Source organism: Accipiter gentilis, chromosome 28 (assembly GCF_929443795.1).
Source record: "Accipiter gentilis chromosome 28, bAccGen1.1, whole genome shotgun sequence".
NCBI classification, from domain to species: domain Eukaryota; kingdom Metazoa; phylum Chordata; class Aves; order Accipitriformes; family Accipitridae; genus Astur; species Astur gentilis.
The window spans coordinates 20413655-20429016 of NC_064907.1; the positions used below are offsets into that span (position 1 = coordinate 20413655).

General features: G+C 56.1%; 2 protein-coding genes across 2 annotated transcripts; both read right to left on the bottom strand.

The window, feature by feature from the left end:
• Positions 1–80: 80 nt before the first annotated feature.
• STARD7 (StAR related lipid transfer domain containing 7) lies at positions 81–9913 on the bottom strand. Its single transcript, XM_049831077.1, has 8 exons — positions 9442–9913; positions 4664–4869; positions 4329–4378; positions 3766–3876; positions 3590–3672; positions 3396–3495; positions 2780–2864; positions 81–1189 (listed from the first exon to the last, which is right to left on the bottom strand). Exons 1-8 carry the CDS (start codon positions 9867–9869, stop codon positions 1002–1004), a joined length of 1251 nt encoding a protein of 416 aa, XP_049687034.1. The 5' UTR covers positions 9870–9913; the 3' UTR covers positions 81–1001.
• Positions 9914–10435: 522 nt separating this feature from the next.
• Positions 10436–15347, bottom strand: TMEM127 (transmembrane protein 127). The gene is made up of 3 exons (XM_049831144.1): positions 15046–15347; positions 13461–13625; positions 10436–12677 (listed from the first exon to the last, which is right to left on the bottom strand). The coding sequence occupies exons 1-3, from the start codon at positions 15287–15289 to the stop codon at positions 12370–12372; spliced, it is 717 nt and encodes a 238-aa protein (XP_049687101.1). The 5' UTR covers positions 15290–15347; the 3' UTR covers positions 10436–12369.
• Between the last annotated feature and the right edge of the window lie 15 nt (positions 15348–15362).

Below are 15362 nucleotides of genomic sequence, written 5' to 3' on the forward strand. Positions count from 1 at the left end.
CCACTAATAGGGGCTGCTGATTGAGGTGGGACGCCGAGTTTCCCAGCAGCGAACGCAGGATGCTGCAGGTATGAAGGGGGTGATAAATATATGATAAATTTATTGTAAGTTGGGAATTTATATTTAAGATAAAATTATTCTAAGGTGGGGATTAAAGGGGGTGCGAGAGGGACCCATCCATCAGACCCCAGAGGGGTTCATTAACGTGGGATGCTAATTAGGATCCCAGGGGGTGCCACCATGGCTGTGGCTAGGACAGATAATTTATTAGTATTTTGCTGATCCTACAGCTTTCACTGCCCCCCCGACCTCGTGCCACAACCCGGTGGGATCGGCCCGGTAACACCACAAACGACGGTGGGGGGGTCGCAGTGACCCAGGTTAGCACCGGCAGAAAGGCGCCCCCCGCCCCAATCCCACAAGCTCTACCCTCCCCTACAACAAACCAGCAGCTAAAAACCACCCCAAAAATAGCATTTTTCCCCCAGTTCCACCAGTTCAGGCCACCCACCCCAGTAACAACCAACCCCTCCTCGCGGGCCGAGGAGGTTGAAGGCTTTTGGTGGGGGAAAAAACCCACCGTGAGATGGTGACGTGGAACATCCTCATCCAACTGCCGCCGTACAAAAGCAAGACCCAAAAATATTTGGGGTCGAGAGTCCGAAGAGGGATGAGAAAAGGAGGAGGTGGGTAGGGCAGGGGGAGGCTGTCCGTGCCGCGATAAAAGTTTCGGGGGTTTTTTAGGGTATTTTTTCTGTTGGGGAGGAGAAATATTTACCGGTACAGAAAAATGATTACACGACATGAGATTTCATCAGCCTGGCCACGAACACACACGGCGTGGGGGACGGGATCCCCATCCTGAAGAGGGAGCAGAGCTTTGGAGATGAGACGGGGAGGGAAAAAAACTGAACTAAGCTCCATCGGCAGCGGCACAGCACAGGTCCCTCTCCGGAGCTCGGCTCCCCGTCCCGGGGCCGGAGGAGCGGAGGTTTGGCTTCTCAGGCATATTCCAGCTGGGCAGGGCTGCAGGTACCATCGCTCTTGTGCTCCGCTGCTGCCATACTCGCCTTCCCCTCGCTGCCGCCGCTCTCGATGGGCTTGGCAGACATATAGTCCCGCACCTCGATCTCCATTTTTTTGGCTTTCAGCGCTGCCGTGTGCAGCTTCTCCAGGAAATCTGGCATACCTGGCGGGAAGGAGAAGCGGGAGATGGTGAGCGAAGTGGGAGAGGGATGGGCATCCGCTCGGCTCCAGAGATGCCGGAGGAAGATCCTCCTATCTTACGCCCTTCTCCCGCTCCATTCCCATCTCCCCTGATTTTTGTTTACCCTCCCGATTTTTCTTTTCCCTTTCAGTAACGGAGCTCCGTCACTTTATGCAAGGAGGATCCCGCAGCCTCGCTGGCAGTAAGGGGTCTCTGCCGCTTCCCATCCCCCTGCTCAGTGATAACCTCGTGGTTGGGGTGCTTTGGAGTGGTTTTTTTTTTTAATTCAAAAAAAATATAAATCAACTCTTATTTGATTCACAGAGATCTGTTCTGGAAAAGGGGTGCAAAGACCTCAGAGCCACGCAGCCCCTCCTGTGAGCCCTGGGGACTCTCACCACCTCCTGGCTACGTTATAAGTGAGCTGGGAGTGAGCCTGTGACACGTTAATTAATGTTTAAAATTATTGCCTCTGCCCCAGGAAGGGCTGCACCAGCTCCGCCCAGTCCCACCTGGAGTTGCTGTTCTCCCACCGCTCATTTTTATTCTAAAAAATGAACGTTAAGTGCATGGAGGAGGCCCCTGCACCAGGCGGTTACCGTGGCACAGGGGTGCGTGGGTGATGTCAGCCTCCCCCCCCTCCCCCCCCGAGCTTTAGCCGCCTTTTTGGATGCATTAAAGAGCGCACTCCGGAAGAAAAGAGGTTTCAGTGGTTGGCGAAGCAGGGAGGTGCAAGAGAAAAAAACGTTGGTCTGACGCTCGAGGGTGTTGAATGAACGTATTTCAACTCTCTCGCCTCAGTCTCTACTACGAGCCACATGATGGCAAAAGGGGAAAAAAAAAAAATCACCACAGGCAACACTTCTGATTTTATTCCCCTCCCCCATGAATAAAATGAGAGTTAAAGGTGATGACAGCTCCTTTTTCTCCCAATTTCACAAGAAAATGGCGCTCTCCACCTTTCCCCTGCTCGGGGGGGTACATTGAACCAGTGGGTATTGCAACGCCAAGCGCGCCTCGGGCTCTTCCAGGTTTATTTGGGGGTGGCTCTGCCCTTGGCTCGGCCAGATCCTTTAAATGCCGCTTTTTCCCCCCTGCCAGGTAAAGCTGAGCTGCTTCGTGGGAGTCCTAGCGCAGGCACTGTACCTCTAAACTAGAAGGAGTTTTCTCCCCTGTTCACTGTAATGGGGAAGAACTCAATTGCAGAAATACTTCAGAGCCACCGCTGCTCTAAAGTAAGGAAAACCCAGCTCATTTTATTAAAAAAAATTTAAAAAAGGATCCTGCCGTTTTCTCCCTCTGCCTGGCGTAGACTGAAGAGAAGGAATATCCTTGTTGCACAGACCCCGTTCCTCCTCACAGCCAGGAATGCCGGCAGGACTCCCCGTGATAAAGGAAGAGCAGCCCAAGGCACCAGAAATACCCCCAAAATCCTCCAGAACTCAGTTTTTAAGCTTCTCCATCTATTTTCTGCCCCTCACAGGTGCAAGAAGGGGAAGGCAGGAGCAGCCGGGCTCGCTCCAGAGCAAAGAGCCGGAGGGATTTCTTACCAAGGGGTGAATTCTCACTCACCGCTCGAGACCATCCAGCTGACGCAGTAACGGGGGAACACAGTCTGAGGGTTGTCGCTGTAGGTCAGCAAGTAGTCGAAACCGTTCTGGGAAAGGAGAAGGCGAGTGAGCCTGAGCTGGCAGAGAAACTCCACTGGGTTTTGCATCCTCACCTAAATTCCCTTTAGGATCGCTCTTTTGGAGAAGGAGATGTCATTCCCCTAGTCTTTCACTGAGCCAGCACGCTCTCTTGAGGCTCTGGATACCCTGCAAAGACCCAGCGATGCTTTTTCTGAGAGCATTAAGCGCTAGGAACGAGACTCGCAAGGCTTAAGGCTTTTAAAAAAAGGAGCCTGGTGCTCCGAAGTGGCGAGTTTGGCTCTCCAGGAGCACCACGCTCCTGCAGGAAGTCTCAAGCTACTGGGACAGAGCTTCACATCCTTCCAGAGCCAGACATGACATGGGTTTCTCTTGCCTTTGGAAAAATAAACTCATCCCTCTTTTCCGACTCTGGACTATTGACCCCAGCGTAGCACTACGGACGATGGCCGGAGAAGGAACAGCTCCCCTCAGAGCAGCAGGAAGCTCTCTTGTGACAAGCTTTCTGCTCCGTTTCCCAGCCCACCCCCAAAATGTACCTCGTCAAAGGTTTTGTGGGGACGGATGACCATTTGGGATTCATAGGTTCTGACACGAACATACTCGGGGTCTTCAGGGACGCTTGGATGCTCCACTGCCCTGGAGGGAACAAGAAAACGGAGCAGCTCTCAACTTCATTTTACAGATGGGAGACAGCAGAGAGCCATCGGGAGGTCGGCCCGGCAATACCTACCGTGAGACTAGTACCATCAGGTTGTTCTCTTTGTCTACGCTGTACCGTCGAACGTATACGTAGTCTCGTGAGTACATAGGGTACTGGGTAAGAGAAAGAACAGGCATCAACCCCGCTGCTGGCCATTTGCCTGGGGGAAGGAGGATCACCGGAGCAGGAAAAAAGGAACCACTCACCGGGAAATGAGTGACCCAGTGAATCACTTCTGATCCAGTGGCCAAGTCTCTCTCGATTACGTCCAATTTGATGACCAGTGAGTCCCACTTCTTCCTGTATTCAGTGTCCAGCTGGCAAGAAAGAGAGACTGAGTCACAACAAATTCCAATAGTGTTGTTAAAGGAAGGTAACCGGCCCTTTTCCTCATCCTGTGGAAACAAGCTGCGTCACGGTCAGGCGTTTTACCCACCAGGAAATTATTAAAAACTCTTTGAAAGTCACCAGAAGAGGAAGTGCAGGAGCTGGCAGGGCAGGCAGAGAGCGAGCTAGGACCAGGAACCCGCTGTGCTCCTGCAGCTGACTGCAACCCACACATGCTGATCCTTCATTTCCAGCAGGGACGGGCAGCAAAACCCGATAAGGGCATGGGATAACTCACCCTACTTCTGATCTATATTGGGATCAGCTCTAGATCATGTAAATGGTATAAAGAGAAGAGAATATTCACCGTTTCTCACGCCTCTGGCAGAGGCTGTACTTCAGTTCTAACATGCCAAACAGCCCAGATTTCAAAGGCGCTCACCTGTACGTTGAAGAACTGCCTGGGAGTCACATCTGTGTACGACCCAAACACTGTGGTAAAGAGAAAGATTTTAGTCCCAAGGCATAAGCAAGTCTTTAACTCAGTGCAGCAAGATTAAAAGGAAAAGGCATTTTCTAAGGCAGGCGGCAGGGCTAGGACTCCTCCAAAGAGCTAAGGTGGGGACAGGACTACAGAGAGGGACACAAAGGATGACAATTCCCTTTTTTTCTAGTTTCCTACAAATACAGGCCAGGCAGGATGCAGGAGGGACACCCCTAATGAGGACTCGGCGCAAGAAAAACAAGCTCCAGGTGGGCTATGGGGAGCACTGTTACCTCGGTACTGGTATAAGTGGGTACCCTCGATCGGCCGCCGCCAGAGCTTAAAGTGCTTCTTGTCCATGATCATCTCCCAGGGCTGCTCCCCGGGAGCTGCGATCGCCTCTCGTTCCAATTTGGGATCCAGCCGTTGATACTCGCCCGGACTGCTGCCCTGTAACAGGCTGGATATGTTCTCCATGTGCTTCATCTCCTGCGCAGACCTGGTGGAAGACAAAAACCAAAACACCAGTTAGTAACCAAAGCCTCGTTGGAGCCTTTCTGCTACAGAGTCCCTCCAGACCAGCCAAAAACCTTCCCAGCACAGTCCAGGCTTCATCTAGAAGGTTCTTGGTGTGGGAAGAGCAGCCTGGGCTCTCCCCTCCTGCCTTGACATGGAAAACCCACCCCTGCAGCCTTTTTCTTTCAGCCTAAGGGTTTCATGCTTATATATATTATACAGCATTGAAAAATCACGCCATGGTGTGTTCAGTAGGGGCTTCCACATGTCCTCTTGCAGGGTAGAAAAGTAGTCTGGGGTTGAACGCAGCTGCTGGGGAGTCTCTAAGCCAGGTGGCCCTTGCAGCACCACAAAATGTCACTGGCGGCACCAGGACAGGCTGCAGGGCTCGCTCTTCAAGGAGAAGGAAAAAACCCTGCGGGATGGTAGCAGTGTTGTTGTGCTGGCTGTTTCTTAGGGGAAGCGTGCAGGGGCTTGTGCCTTGTACAGATGGGAAGTGCTTCTCTCCCGCCCTGGTGAGATCTGGCAGACAAACCACCCTCCATCCTCAGCAAATATCAGCCTTTCCATGAAGGAAAAACCCCCCAACGCCGCAGCAGTCGCCGTCAGATGCTCGCAAACCAGGATTTGTTTTCCTGGCTGAATTGAATAGAAGCTGCAGAGGATGAAACAAAGAAAGATGGATTTAAGGAAAAGAAGAATTTTTGGATTGAAGGCACTGAGGCACGAAGTTGTTTGCAGGATTGAGACTCGGGGTACAAGACGAGACGGAGAAGGGGCTCCCTGCCATTTCAGGGGGTGGGCTGGCTCATACGAGCCTGTCTCGGTCTCCAAAGCGACAAGAGGCAAATCGTTGACAGAAGCCAGAGTTTGCAAGGCAGCAAATGGGAACAGCAGCCTCTCCTGTTGAGAGGGAAGGAGAGAGAAGCAGCAGGGGCTTCCCACAAACGGGGGTCCACGGACCATCAACCCCCCAGTTTCAGCATCCTTCACCTACAGAAACTGGAACCGGATTCAGATCTTGGGTCTCAAAAATATGGGCGCAAGAGAAGAGGGCAGGAAAACCTCCCACTGCTAGGGTAAATCCCTCCAAGCTGCAGCTTCAGCCCCCAAAATAACACATTAGAGAGGAACGGCTGGTTTATCTACACCTGGAGTCCTCAACCTCAAGGAAGGAGGATCACTCACTGTCAGCAGCGCTTTCAACCCTCCCAGCAGTACCTGAAGACACTAGTTATATTAAAGTAATTAGCATCAGCCAGAACTAAAGTACCAATTTGTAACCTGCAAAGCAGGTCTCACTGGTCTGCCTGAATTAATGTTCAATGGTCCCTGGAAATCACCAAGCTCCCAGCCTCCCCCGGACTGCTCTGAAAGCTTCGCAGGACAAATATGATCCACAAACCCACCTTACCCCAGGTTTGGGGGGGGCACGGCTCCAGCATGACCCCCCCCAAACATTCCTCCGCCCCCCCAACACAGCTCTACCATTACCTTCATCGAGCAGGGAGAGCCCCGCTCCCTCCATCCCACCTCTGGTTTATTTATTACAGCCTTCGCTCCGTCCCTCCGTGAGCCTGCTCCTCTCACTGATACGGCAAAACCCGAACGGGCTGGGTTTGCAAACTGAGATGGGGGTACAGAGGGCACGGAGCCCGCGGGAGTGGCAGCAAGCCGAGGAATCAGGACCGAGAGAGATTTCCGAGCGGGATCATCTCCGTGACCACAACCGAGCTGCTCCACAGAGGGCAGCGGGATGGGATCAAACCAGGGCAAGGAGCAAAGCCTCCGTGCTCCTGCTTTGCCACCTCTATCCTCATCAGAGAAGAGATAGAAGAATAACAGCCACAGGATTTATTTGCATCAAGGCACGAGGCTGCTACCAGCCTGGCCCTTCTCCTGCTGCAAACAAGCGCCCGTCTCACGGCGTAGGAAACAAAATCCACGATTCCCCTCTCCGTGAGGAAGGGGCATGTTATCGCAACACCCGAAAACCAAACCACCGTCGCCAGTGTTTGAGAGGCGAGGGCTTGGCGGTGCCCGCAAGCCCAGCCCCACACCTTAAACCTGCACATTTTAACTTCTAAACGAAGCTAACGTTGGAGGATTTGGCCCCCAGCGCAACAGCAAAGCTCTCACCTCGACAGGGCCTCCATCGCCCAGCGCAGCCTGCTCCGACCGGCCGTACGGAGGACGAGGCGCCTTCGTTAGCCGGCAGCTGAAGGACTGGCAGACGCCGACAGCCGCCTGAGCCACTTCCCTGGCCGGCGTCCAGCCCTGGCCTCGCTTTACTGGGGGGGGGGGCTGCGTTGGTGTTTCTGCACCCGCTGCGGGCGGGATGCCACCGCAAGGGATGGCTGGGCAGGCTGGAGGTGACGCCATCCAGGGGCAGAGCTCTCCCTTGCCATTTTTGAACTCCCCCTGACGGCTACAAACCACCATGCCAGCAGGTGGGGATGGCATCACCGGAGCAGGGATTTTGGTTTTAAAAAAAAAAAAAAAAAAAAAAAAGAAAAAAAAAAAGAAAAGCCTCCCCCAAACTTAAATGAGTGGGGGAAAGAGGAGGAGAGCTGGGAGGAGAAGAGAAAGACGATACCCAAGCAGCAAGCTATTTTAAACCCCAGGAGGAGACACAGCTCCCTGGCTGACACAAAGCCATGGGGAAGCAACCTGGGAGGGGAGAGCTAAGTGGGAAGAGTTTCACCACATGGTTTTATAATATTTATTTCCACCATCACTTGGAGCCCGCACGTGGCATACTCCCACCTGCCTTGTAAAAAATACATCAGCCATTGAAGAGAGGTGAGCAAAGCTCTCCTGCTGACACCGCCTGTGACTCCCAACTCGTTGTAACAACAAGCAAAGACTTTGCTGAGGACTTTATCGCTCCCACAACTAAACTGAAGCCTAGCGAGCCATGACGGAGAGTAAATGATTACAGGAATAAGGAGAAAGTAAATAGTAAAGAGGAATAATAAAAAGTGAACTCTCCCTTGCCTCGTAAAGTGCACTGGAAGAGGATTGGGCTTGCGGAGTCCTTAAATTGAGGTGAGGAGGCTCAAGCCCACAAGAGGTAACCTTGAACACGAAAAGACTGACTCTGCTTTTAATCCCAGGCCTAAGCCAAGCCCTGCTGAGCCTGCTGGAAAACATCAGGCAGGGTTTATCCTGGGCGCTGGGACCTGAAAGGCCACACGATGCAGAGCAGCAACTCTCTCTGTCGGGGAATAAAACCAGGATCTGGTCCTTCTTCCAGCACTGGCTGCGCATAAAGGTTGGGGATCTCTCCAAAGTGTTCGAAGGTGTCATAAATCAGGGTGTGAGGGTTGTTTCTCATTAGCTCTAAGATTTAATTAAGCCTTAGGTAAGCTACTTAAACAAATACCAGGTATTTAACGCCCACAGGATGGTCTGGACAAAACACCCGGACGCAGAATTTAAGAGAGGGGAAAGCTAGCGATGCCCCATCGCACCCCGAGCTTCTCATTAAGTTGTAATTACTCTCTCCTGACTCACCCCTACTTTATCACATGCTATGCTGGGTAATTACACCTAAACGAAGCTGCATGCTTCCCCGGCCATCTCAAAAAACAACCAGAAAGGTTGGAGGGTCCTTCTGTTGTCATCCCATCAGACTGGGAGGCACCGCCCCCTGTACCCCCCTTATGCCAGCACTGTCCACAAGGTGTAAATACTCTGTGTAGCAGCACAATGTGGGGGCACCCAGTATTGGGGCGAGGTGGTGGGGTGCACACCTTTCCATAGCACCCTTAGGGTGGGAGGGGGGGTAGGGAGCCACCCTGAAACTATCGCGGGGAGGGTTTGGGGGAAGCACCCCCTTGGGGCAGGATTTGGGGAGTGGAGGGTGCACCCCCAGATCCTAAGGAGGGGAGGGAGTTCAGCAGGGGGGAACCAAGCAGAAAATTGGGCGGGTAGGGGGACACCCCAAGGCCCGAGTGAGTTTGTAGGGGCTACGCCATGCAGGGACAGGATTTAGGGAATGAGGGATGGTGCACCCCCCCCCCCCCGCACCCTACAAAAAGGGCTGGGGGACACCCTCCCAGCACAGTGGCTGGGGGAGGATTTGGGGGAGCACCCCAGTAGATTTAGGGTGGGCACCCTGTGGGGGAAAGGACTCGAGGGGTGCACCCCCAGCGCAACATATGGGGCAGAACGTGCAGAGGGTAGCAACCCCAGGCCTGAGAAGGTTTGTGAGGGAACCCCCACCCGAGAAAATGTGGGGGGCACCCCCAAAGACTTGCGAGGGTACCTTCGAGCTTTAGAAAGCTGGGGTGCACCCCTAGCGATGGGGGGCTTGGTGGGGCACCCTAAGCTCTAGTGCATCTGGCACGGGGAGAGGGGGGGCAGCCCTGAGGATTTGGGGAGCACCCCAGGCCCCAAGGAACGGCGAGTTTGGGGACCCCAAGCGCCGGGAAACGCGGGCCACCGAGGACCTGGGGGGGGGGGATGGGGAAGGGGGTGTTCCCGGACCACTGGGGATAGGGGTTTGGGGGGGTGTGTCCCGGTCCCGAGGGCCCCCGCGGCGGACACCCACCGCTGCAGCTCCTCCTCCTCGATGCGCTGCCCGTCCCAGACGAAGACGCCGGCCAGGGTCGCCATGAGGCGGCCGGTAGCGGCGAAGGCGGGGCGGCCTCGGAGCAGCCCCCGCCACCACCACCACCACCACCAACCCCCTCCTCCTCCTCCTCCTCCGCAGCCTCGCCTCGCCCGCTCCGCCGCCCCGTCCCCGCCGCTACCACCGCCTCGGTACCAGGCCCGCCGGGCCCGCCGCGCTCGCTGCCCCGTCACGCAGCTGCACTGCCGCGCCAGCAGGCCCAGCAGGCCCCGCCGCCCCGCGCCGCCCCCCGCCTGCCCACCGGCAGCGGGGGGGACCTCGGCGGGCCCGGGCGGGCGGGGGCCGAGGCGGGCGGTCCGGGCACAACGGGCGACGAGGCCGACGAGCGGCCGCCGCGGCTGCAACATGCCGCCGCTCCCTCAGCGGGACGCCCCGCGTCGCAGCCCGACGCGTCATCGCGCCGCGCCGGCCACGCTATTGGCCGCCTCCTCACCGCCCCGCTCCACTCATTGGGCGGCGGAGGGGAGCGCCCGCCCCTGCGCGCTCGGGGACCCGGCGGGGCGGGGGGATAAGGAAGGCGGGCAAGGGCGCGCGGGGCGCGGAAGGCCCGGGGGGCGTGGTCTGCGGAGGGAAAGGCGGGGCTTGCCGCGGGAGGGGTGGGGCTTGCCGCGGGGACACGCCCACCAGCAGCAGAGTGCAGGGCAGTGGGTGGTTACTGGGGGACAGGGGTGGTTATTGGGGGCAGGGGTGGAGGCAGGGCTGGTTATTGGGGTGCAGGGGCGGTTATTGGGGGGTAAGGCTGGTTATTGGGGGACAGGGCTGGTTATTGGGGGCAGTGGGTGCAGGCAGGGGTGGTTATTGGGGGCAGCGGGTGTGGGGGACAAGGCAGGGGTGTTTATTGGGGCACAGCGCAATGAGGGGCACCCCCCCCTTTCCGGAACAAAGCGCAAGTTCCCACACACGGCTTTTTACACCCCCTTTATTTCCTCTAGAGATGGGCAGGGGGGAGCCCCAAACCCCACGGCACCCGCGCCCCATCTAGATTCCATCGAGCTACGGGGATCAGCAGAGGGGAGGGAAATGACATCATTTGTCTCTTTCTGGTTGTTTTTGTTTTTTTACAGAAATACAGTATGTTTATGCACAGACTATTTACACTCAAGCCCCTCTCTTGCATATAAGTCACCGGCGGGGAAACCCAAACTGTTTTCCAGCCGGATTGCCATGCCAGCCCGATGCCGGGGAAGAGCCGGTGGGATGTTTTCTTTGGCCGAGGACCCGGAGGCGGGATGGAGGAGGAAGAGGAGACGCCCCGGGGCCACTAAACCCCCTGAACGCCACACTGCCGGGTTCTCCCCACGCTCCGCGCCCTTCCATCAAAACCCTCGAGGGTTTGAAGGGGCTGATTTTCCTTCTTTGAGTCTTGCAGGGCACGGGCAGTGCTCTCCCCGGGCCAAGTTTTTCAGTTTCGTGCCACAGCCTGAGCCGCGGAGATCGGCCGAAGCTCTTGCATAGCCAGTGCTGCTGCGGGTGCAGGGTTGGGGAAAAGGGATGAGCTGGGCAAGACAGATGGCAGCAAGAAAATAGGTAATAAAAGCATTAGAGGGACAGCCGAGAACCTACGACACGCGGTATTCCTGTCCTAAAACTCCTTCCCTAAACCACCGCACCCTCTGCAGAGCCAGCCTTGAGCTCTTCAGTGCTGCAGGGCTTGGGTCGATGCATCCTTGCGTGGTTTTTTCCTATCGGGTTTACTTTAAACAGCCCCCAAAAACCCCACTCTGTCCCTGCCAGCTACCTCCTCCGGATTTGGCTGTAGGTCTGGACATGCCAGGATCGGCCTTCCCTCGGTTCTCCGGCACCGTCTGGGAAAGCGCTAGCTCCTCGAGGTCCGCTGTATCTCGGGGCTGGCAGAAGGAAACAGGGTAATAAACTAAGAGCAGGACAGAAGAACACCGAGATTAAAAGTGGTGGCAAAAAGCAGGAGAGTCAGATTGGCGCGGAGGTCAGGAACTTGCATAAAAGCTACAGGCAGAGATGCCGGTTTTCCAGTGCAGGCTCAACCTGCTTCCCGGGAGCTGTCGCTGTACCAAAGTCTAGCTTTACCTTGGCTAAAAAAAAACCCCAAGATTTGCTCGGTGAGAAGCCGAAAGCAGCTGGACGCTATGGCAGTGGGGGACAGAACTTCCCCAAAACCACCGCCAGCAGCAAAAGAGCTTCTTTGAAATCAGCCCATGCTGTGCCGCCCGCTTGCAAACGGGGTTTTACAGTGGTGACAGTCCCCAGCAGCTGGCCCCGAAACTGTCACCATCCTCCCCCGAGCCTGAAATAAAGTGCAAAATGCTCGCGTGGTCAGCGCCAGTCAGGAAAGAGGAACAGATAGAGGAGCAGGAGGGTTCGCTCTACCTTCCTCCTGCCGTACAGCCACTATAAAGGGCTGTTCCTCTCCCACCAGCACGCTGTGGCGGGTGCTTCCCCTATATATATATATATATAAATATATACACGCACGCGTGAGCCACACCTTTCTCTGGGTGTGTGTCGCGCCTCGGCAGAGGAGGAACCGAGTTCACTGCACGCCGGGCCGGGAATCTGGCGCAATTTCCCCCTCCTTCCCGGTGCAGGGTGGGGACGAGATCTCCGATAGGGGAGAGCGGATCCCACCGCCCCTCGTGCCAGGGAGAAGCTGTGTGTGGGGGGTGACGCCATCGTTATTTCGGCCAGCCGAGCCAGTGCGGGGTTAAAAATCACACCATAGAGTTAATAAAATAAGTCAGGAAGAAAACGCCGATCATCTGACCCGTAAAGTTCTTTCCTCTGCACGGGAGAGATCAGAAGAGTGAAGGAGGTGCCAAGAAAATGAAGTTCGGGGGCGGGAGAAAGCGACAACTGCGTCCTGGTGCTGCATCAGGGGGTGTACGCCGGCGGCGGCTGGAATTGATTGATCACTTCGTACTCGGCTGGGTAAGGTTCGTTCTCCTCCATCTCAGACAGGAGCTCCAGGGCTTGCTCCTCTTCCTCGGTGGGGTAGTGACGCAGCAGGTTGGCAGCGGTGGCGAGGATGGAGGCTCCCCCGGCGCCCGCCACCAGGTAGAAGCTGATGGCGAAGGTGACGTAGACTTGGGACCCGTGGTACTTTTTGTGCTGCTGTTGTTGGGCGAGGATCAGCTCCGAGGCCCAGTAGCAGAATCCGATGACCGTGGCACACTGCAGGACTGAAAGACACCAGGAAAGACATGCTGAGCAGCCAGCAAAAAAAATAAATCAGCAAGCTTGTTTCACGGCTGATTCGGCAAAGGGACGCCAAGCCCAGCTTGACGGCAGTTTAAGCAGGCAGAGTGCAAAAGCCTCTGGTGAAAGGAGGCGGCAGATGCCTGAAATCCAACCCCAGAAAGAAGAAAACGTGGTGGAGGACCAGAGGCTGAGAATGAACCTGGCCAAGCGGGGAGACCACCAACACAAAGCAAAGCTGAACAGTTTGGAATGGGTTTTTGGTTTTGGTTTTGTGGGGGGGGGGTTGCGACATAGCAGGGTGGCAGGGACAAATCAGCGCTCAGTGTTTGGGGTGGGCTGACAGCTCAGGACTTTCCCTGAGCCACTCGGGTCTGACGTGGGTAATTCTGCCAGGGATAAAGGATATTAAAGCTCCTTTGACCTCAGGAGCCAGAAAAGATGACCTTCTTCCTCAGAAAAGCACTACAGGATCTCTTGGAAAAATAAGACCCATTAGTAGACACTTAATGTCTATCCTTGACCTATTATTCCCCCCAAGATTTAACTCCAATTTTAGCTGTGTGAGGCTTCCATTGTCCTTCAGACCCGAAACACCGTGAAGGGGAAGCTCTACGGGTAGGATGGGCGCCACAGCTCCCAACCGAAGGCTGAACCCACCCCCCACCCCCACCCCCAAGTTTGGGGGCTTTTTTTCCTTCCCCTCGAGGGCTGGGGATGGAAAAAAAGAAAGGGAGAGCTTTCCTCCAGCGCTGGCGGGGATTTACCTGTGAGGATGTGAGCGAAAGCGTAGCGGCGAGTGATTTTTAACGCCGGGTGCTTGGGTCCGAAGACATCCAGGAGGAAAGCCGAGAGGCTGCAGATGATTCCCAGGAAGCAGAAGGCAGCGATGACCCGGAGCAGCAGGACTGTCTGCGGGTTCATGCAGTAATCTGTGAGGGGAGGAAAAAAGGCAGGCGCTGAGCACCAGAAAATTCCTCTTTTCCACCCAAACCACTCAGCAGACAGAGCAACCGGCATCACGACTCCCCCTGCCCCGATCCCACCCAGTGTTTTCCTTTGAGGTTTAAAAACACAGCTCTTGACAGAAACCGGAGCACAGCGGGGCGCTTTTAATTAGCCTCTAGAAAACGAACCTCCGTTATACAATAGCAGTTGGCCTGGTCACGTATTTCACTTTATAAACTATTATTACTATGGAAATTAAAGCTAAAGAAACACTCCCGACACATCAAAACAGCCGAGAGAACAAAGCGGGCTGCATGGGTTCCTTGTTTAAAGCAAAGCTGGGGGTGTTACTAGAAAGTCTTTTGACTAACACCATGTCCCGCTGGTGAACAAGAGAAGGACGTGACCCCGAATTCAAGTGCACGCGGTCTCTGCCCGTCCATAACCAAGTCCGCAGCTGGCGATGGGGGTATCTGGAGATTCAAAGTCATCCCCCTCGGCTGCCAGGAGGTCGTGAGGGAAGGGAAGGAGGGGAAGGGACTGCAATCGCCTCCGCCCCCCGCAAGCCACGAGAGATTTTAATAAAGCAAGCCAAGCGCTCGTTTTAACGTTGCATTAAAAAGCGCTAACAAACACGCCGGTGTGATACACAGCTGGAAACAAGGCGCAGGAATGCGGCTCTAACTCCATCCCTGCTGGGAAAGTGGCGGGGGGGGGGGGAAACGATGACTAAATGGTCTCTTGCAGGAGAGGGGGGGGGGGGGCTCTCTTTGTGCCACCACGGCTGTTGGGTTGAAAGTAACCAAAAGCAGGAAAACAAAGGCGTAAGGCAGCCGCCCACGGCGTTTTACCATCAGAATTGTGCATTCAAAGGCATTATCCGCATCCACTTCTGGTTTTAACTCATTGAACCACCCCCCCGCGACGGCGCACAAATCCCGACATAGGGATGCAGTCGCCTGTTAGCTCAGAAAATCAGTTGGGAACAGCGGTTTTGTGCTTCTCTCCTTCCTGGCTGATTTAACCGCGCCAGAGCCGCTCAGGCTGGGGGTCAAGGCCCGTTTCACTGCCGGTAACGGCAAACGCACACGTTCATCGCCAATATTCGGAGATGAATTTGTACGGCGGGGCGGCACGTGCCAAGCCCCGAACAGATTTGACGCTAAAAGGGGGAAAACCCACCTCGTTTGAGTGACGCTGAAAGGCAGAAACCTTTATTAATAACCTTCAGAAAGAGGCACGGGGGGGGGGGTGGCTGAGGCTCAGCCCTACCCCCGGGGCCCGGAGGGGTGTGGGGCAGCGGTGGGGACGGCGTGGCGGACCAAGCGAGGCCCCAAGCCCCCCCCCCCGCCCGCACCGGGGCCGAGGCGGGGACGGAGACGAACCCACCCGGCCCGGCCTCACCTCGCAGCAGCTCGGGGTCGACGTATCCCAAGACATCGGCGACTCCCAGCTCCTGACGGGCGCAGGTCCCGCCGTGGATACGGAGCCAGGCGGGTTCGGCCAACGCCGTGCAAAGCGCCGTGATGGAGAGAGCACCGGGCAGCGCCGAGGCCAGGCTGCGCTCCGGCTGTTTGGGCAGGCCGCTCCCCGCCGCTCCCCTCCGCCGACGACCGCCGGGCAGCCCCGGCCCGCCCGGGGTGTACATCCCGTCCCGCCGCCGAACCTCCGGGCCCCACCGCCGGCCGCTCCGCCTCGGATCCCGGCCAAACCCCCCCCCC

Bases quoted from the DNA above. Each gene is read 5' to 3' on its own strand.
- STARD7 (XM_049831077.1), bottom strand. From the start codon at position 9,869: ATGTTGCAGCCGCGGCGGCCGCTCGTCGGCCTCGTCGCCCGTTGTGCC. The intron at 3,496-3,589 runs GTAGGTATTGCC...TGTTCCCTCCAG, and splicing joins CTGATGGTACTAGTCTCACG to GGCAGTGGAGCATCCAAGCG. The intron at 1,190-2,779 runs GTGAGTGAGAAT...CCTTCCCGCCAG, and splicing joins CAGCTGGATGGTCTCGAGCG to GTATGCCAGATTTCCTGGAG.
- TMEM127 (XM_049831144.1), bottom strand. From the start codon at position 15,289: ATGTACACCCCGGGCGGGCCGGGGCTGCCCGGCGGTCGTCGGCGGAGG. The intron at 13,626-15,045 runs GTGAGGCCGGGC...CTCCCCTCACAG, and splicing joins CGACCCCGAGCTGCTGCGAG to ATTACTGCATGAACCCGCAG. The intron at 12,678-13,460 runs GTAAATCCCCGC...GGTGTCTTTCAG, and splicing joins TTTCGCTCACATCCTCACAG to TCCTGCAGTGTGCCACGGTC.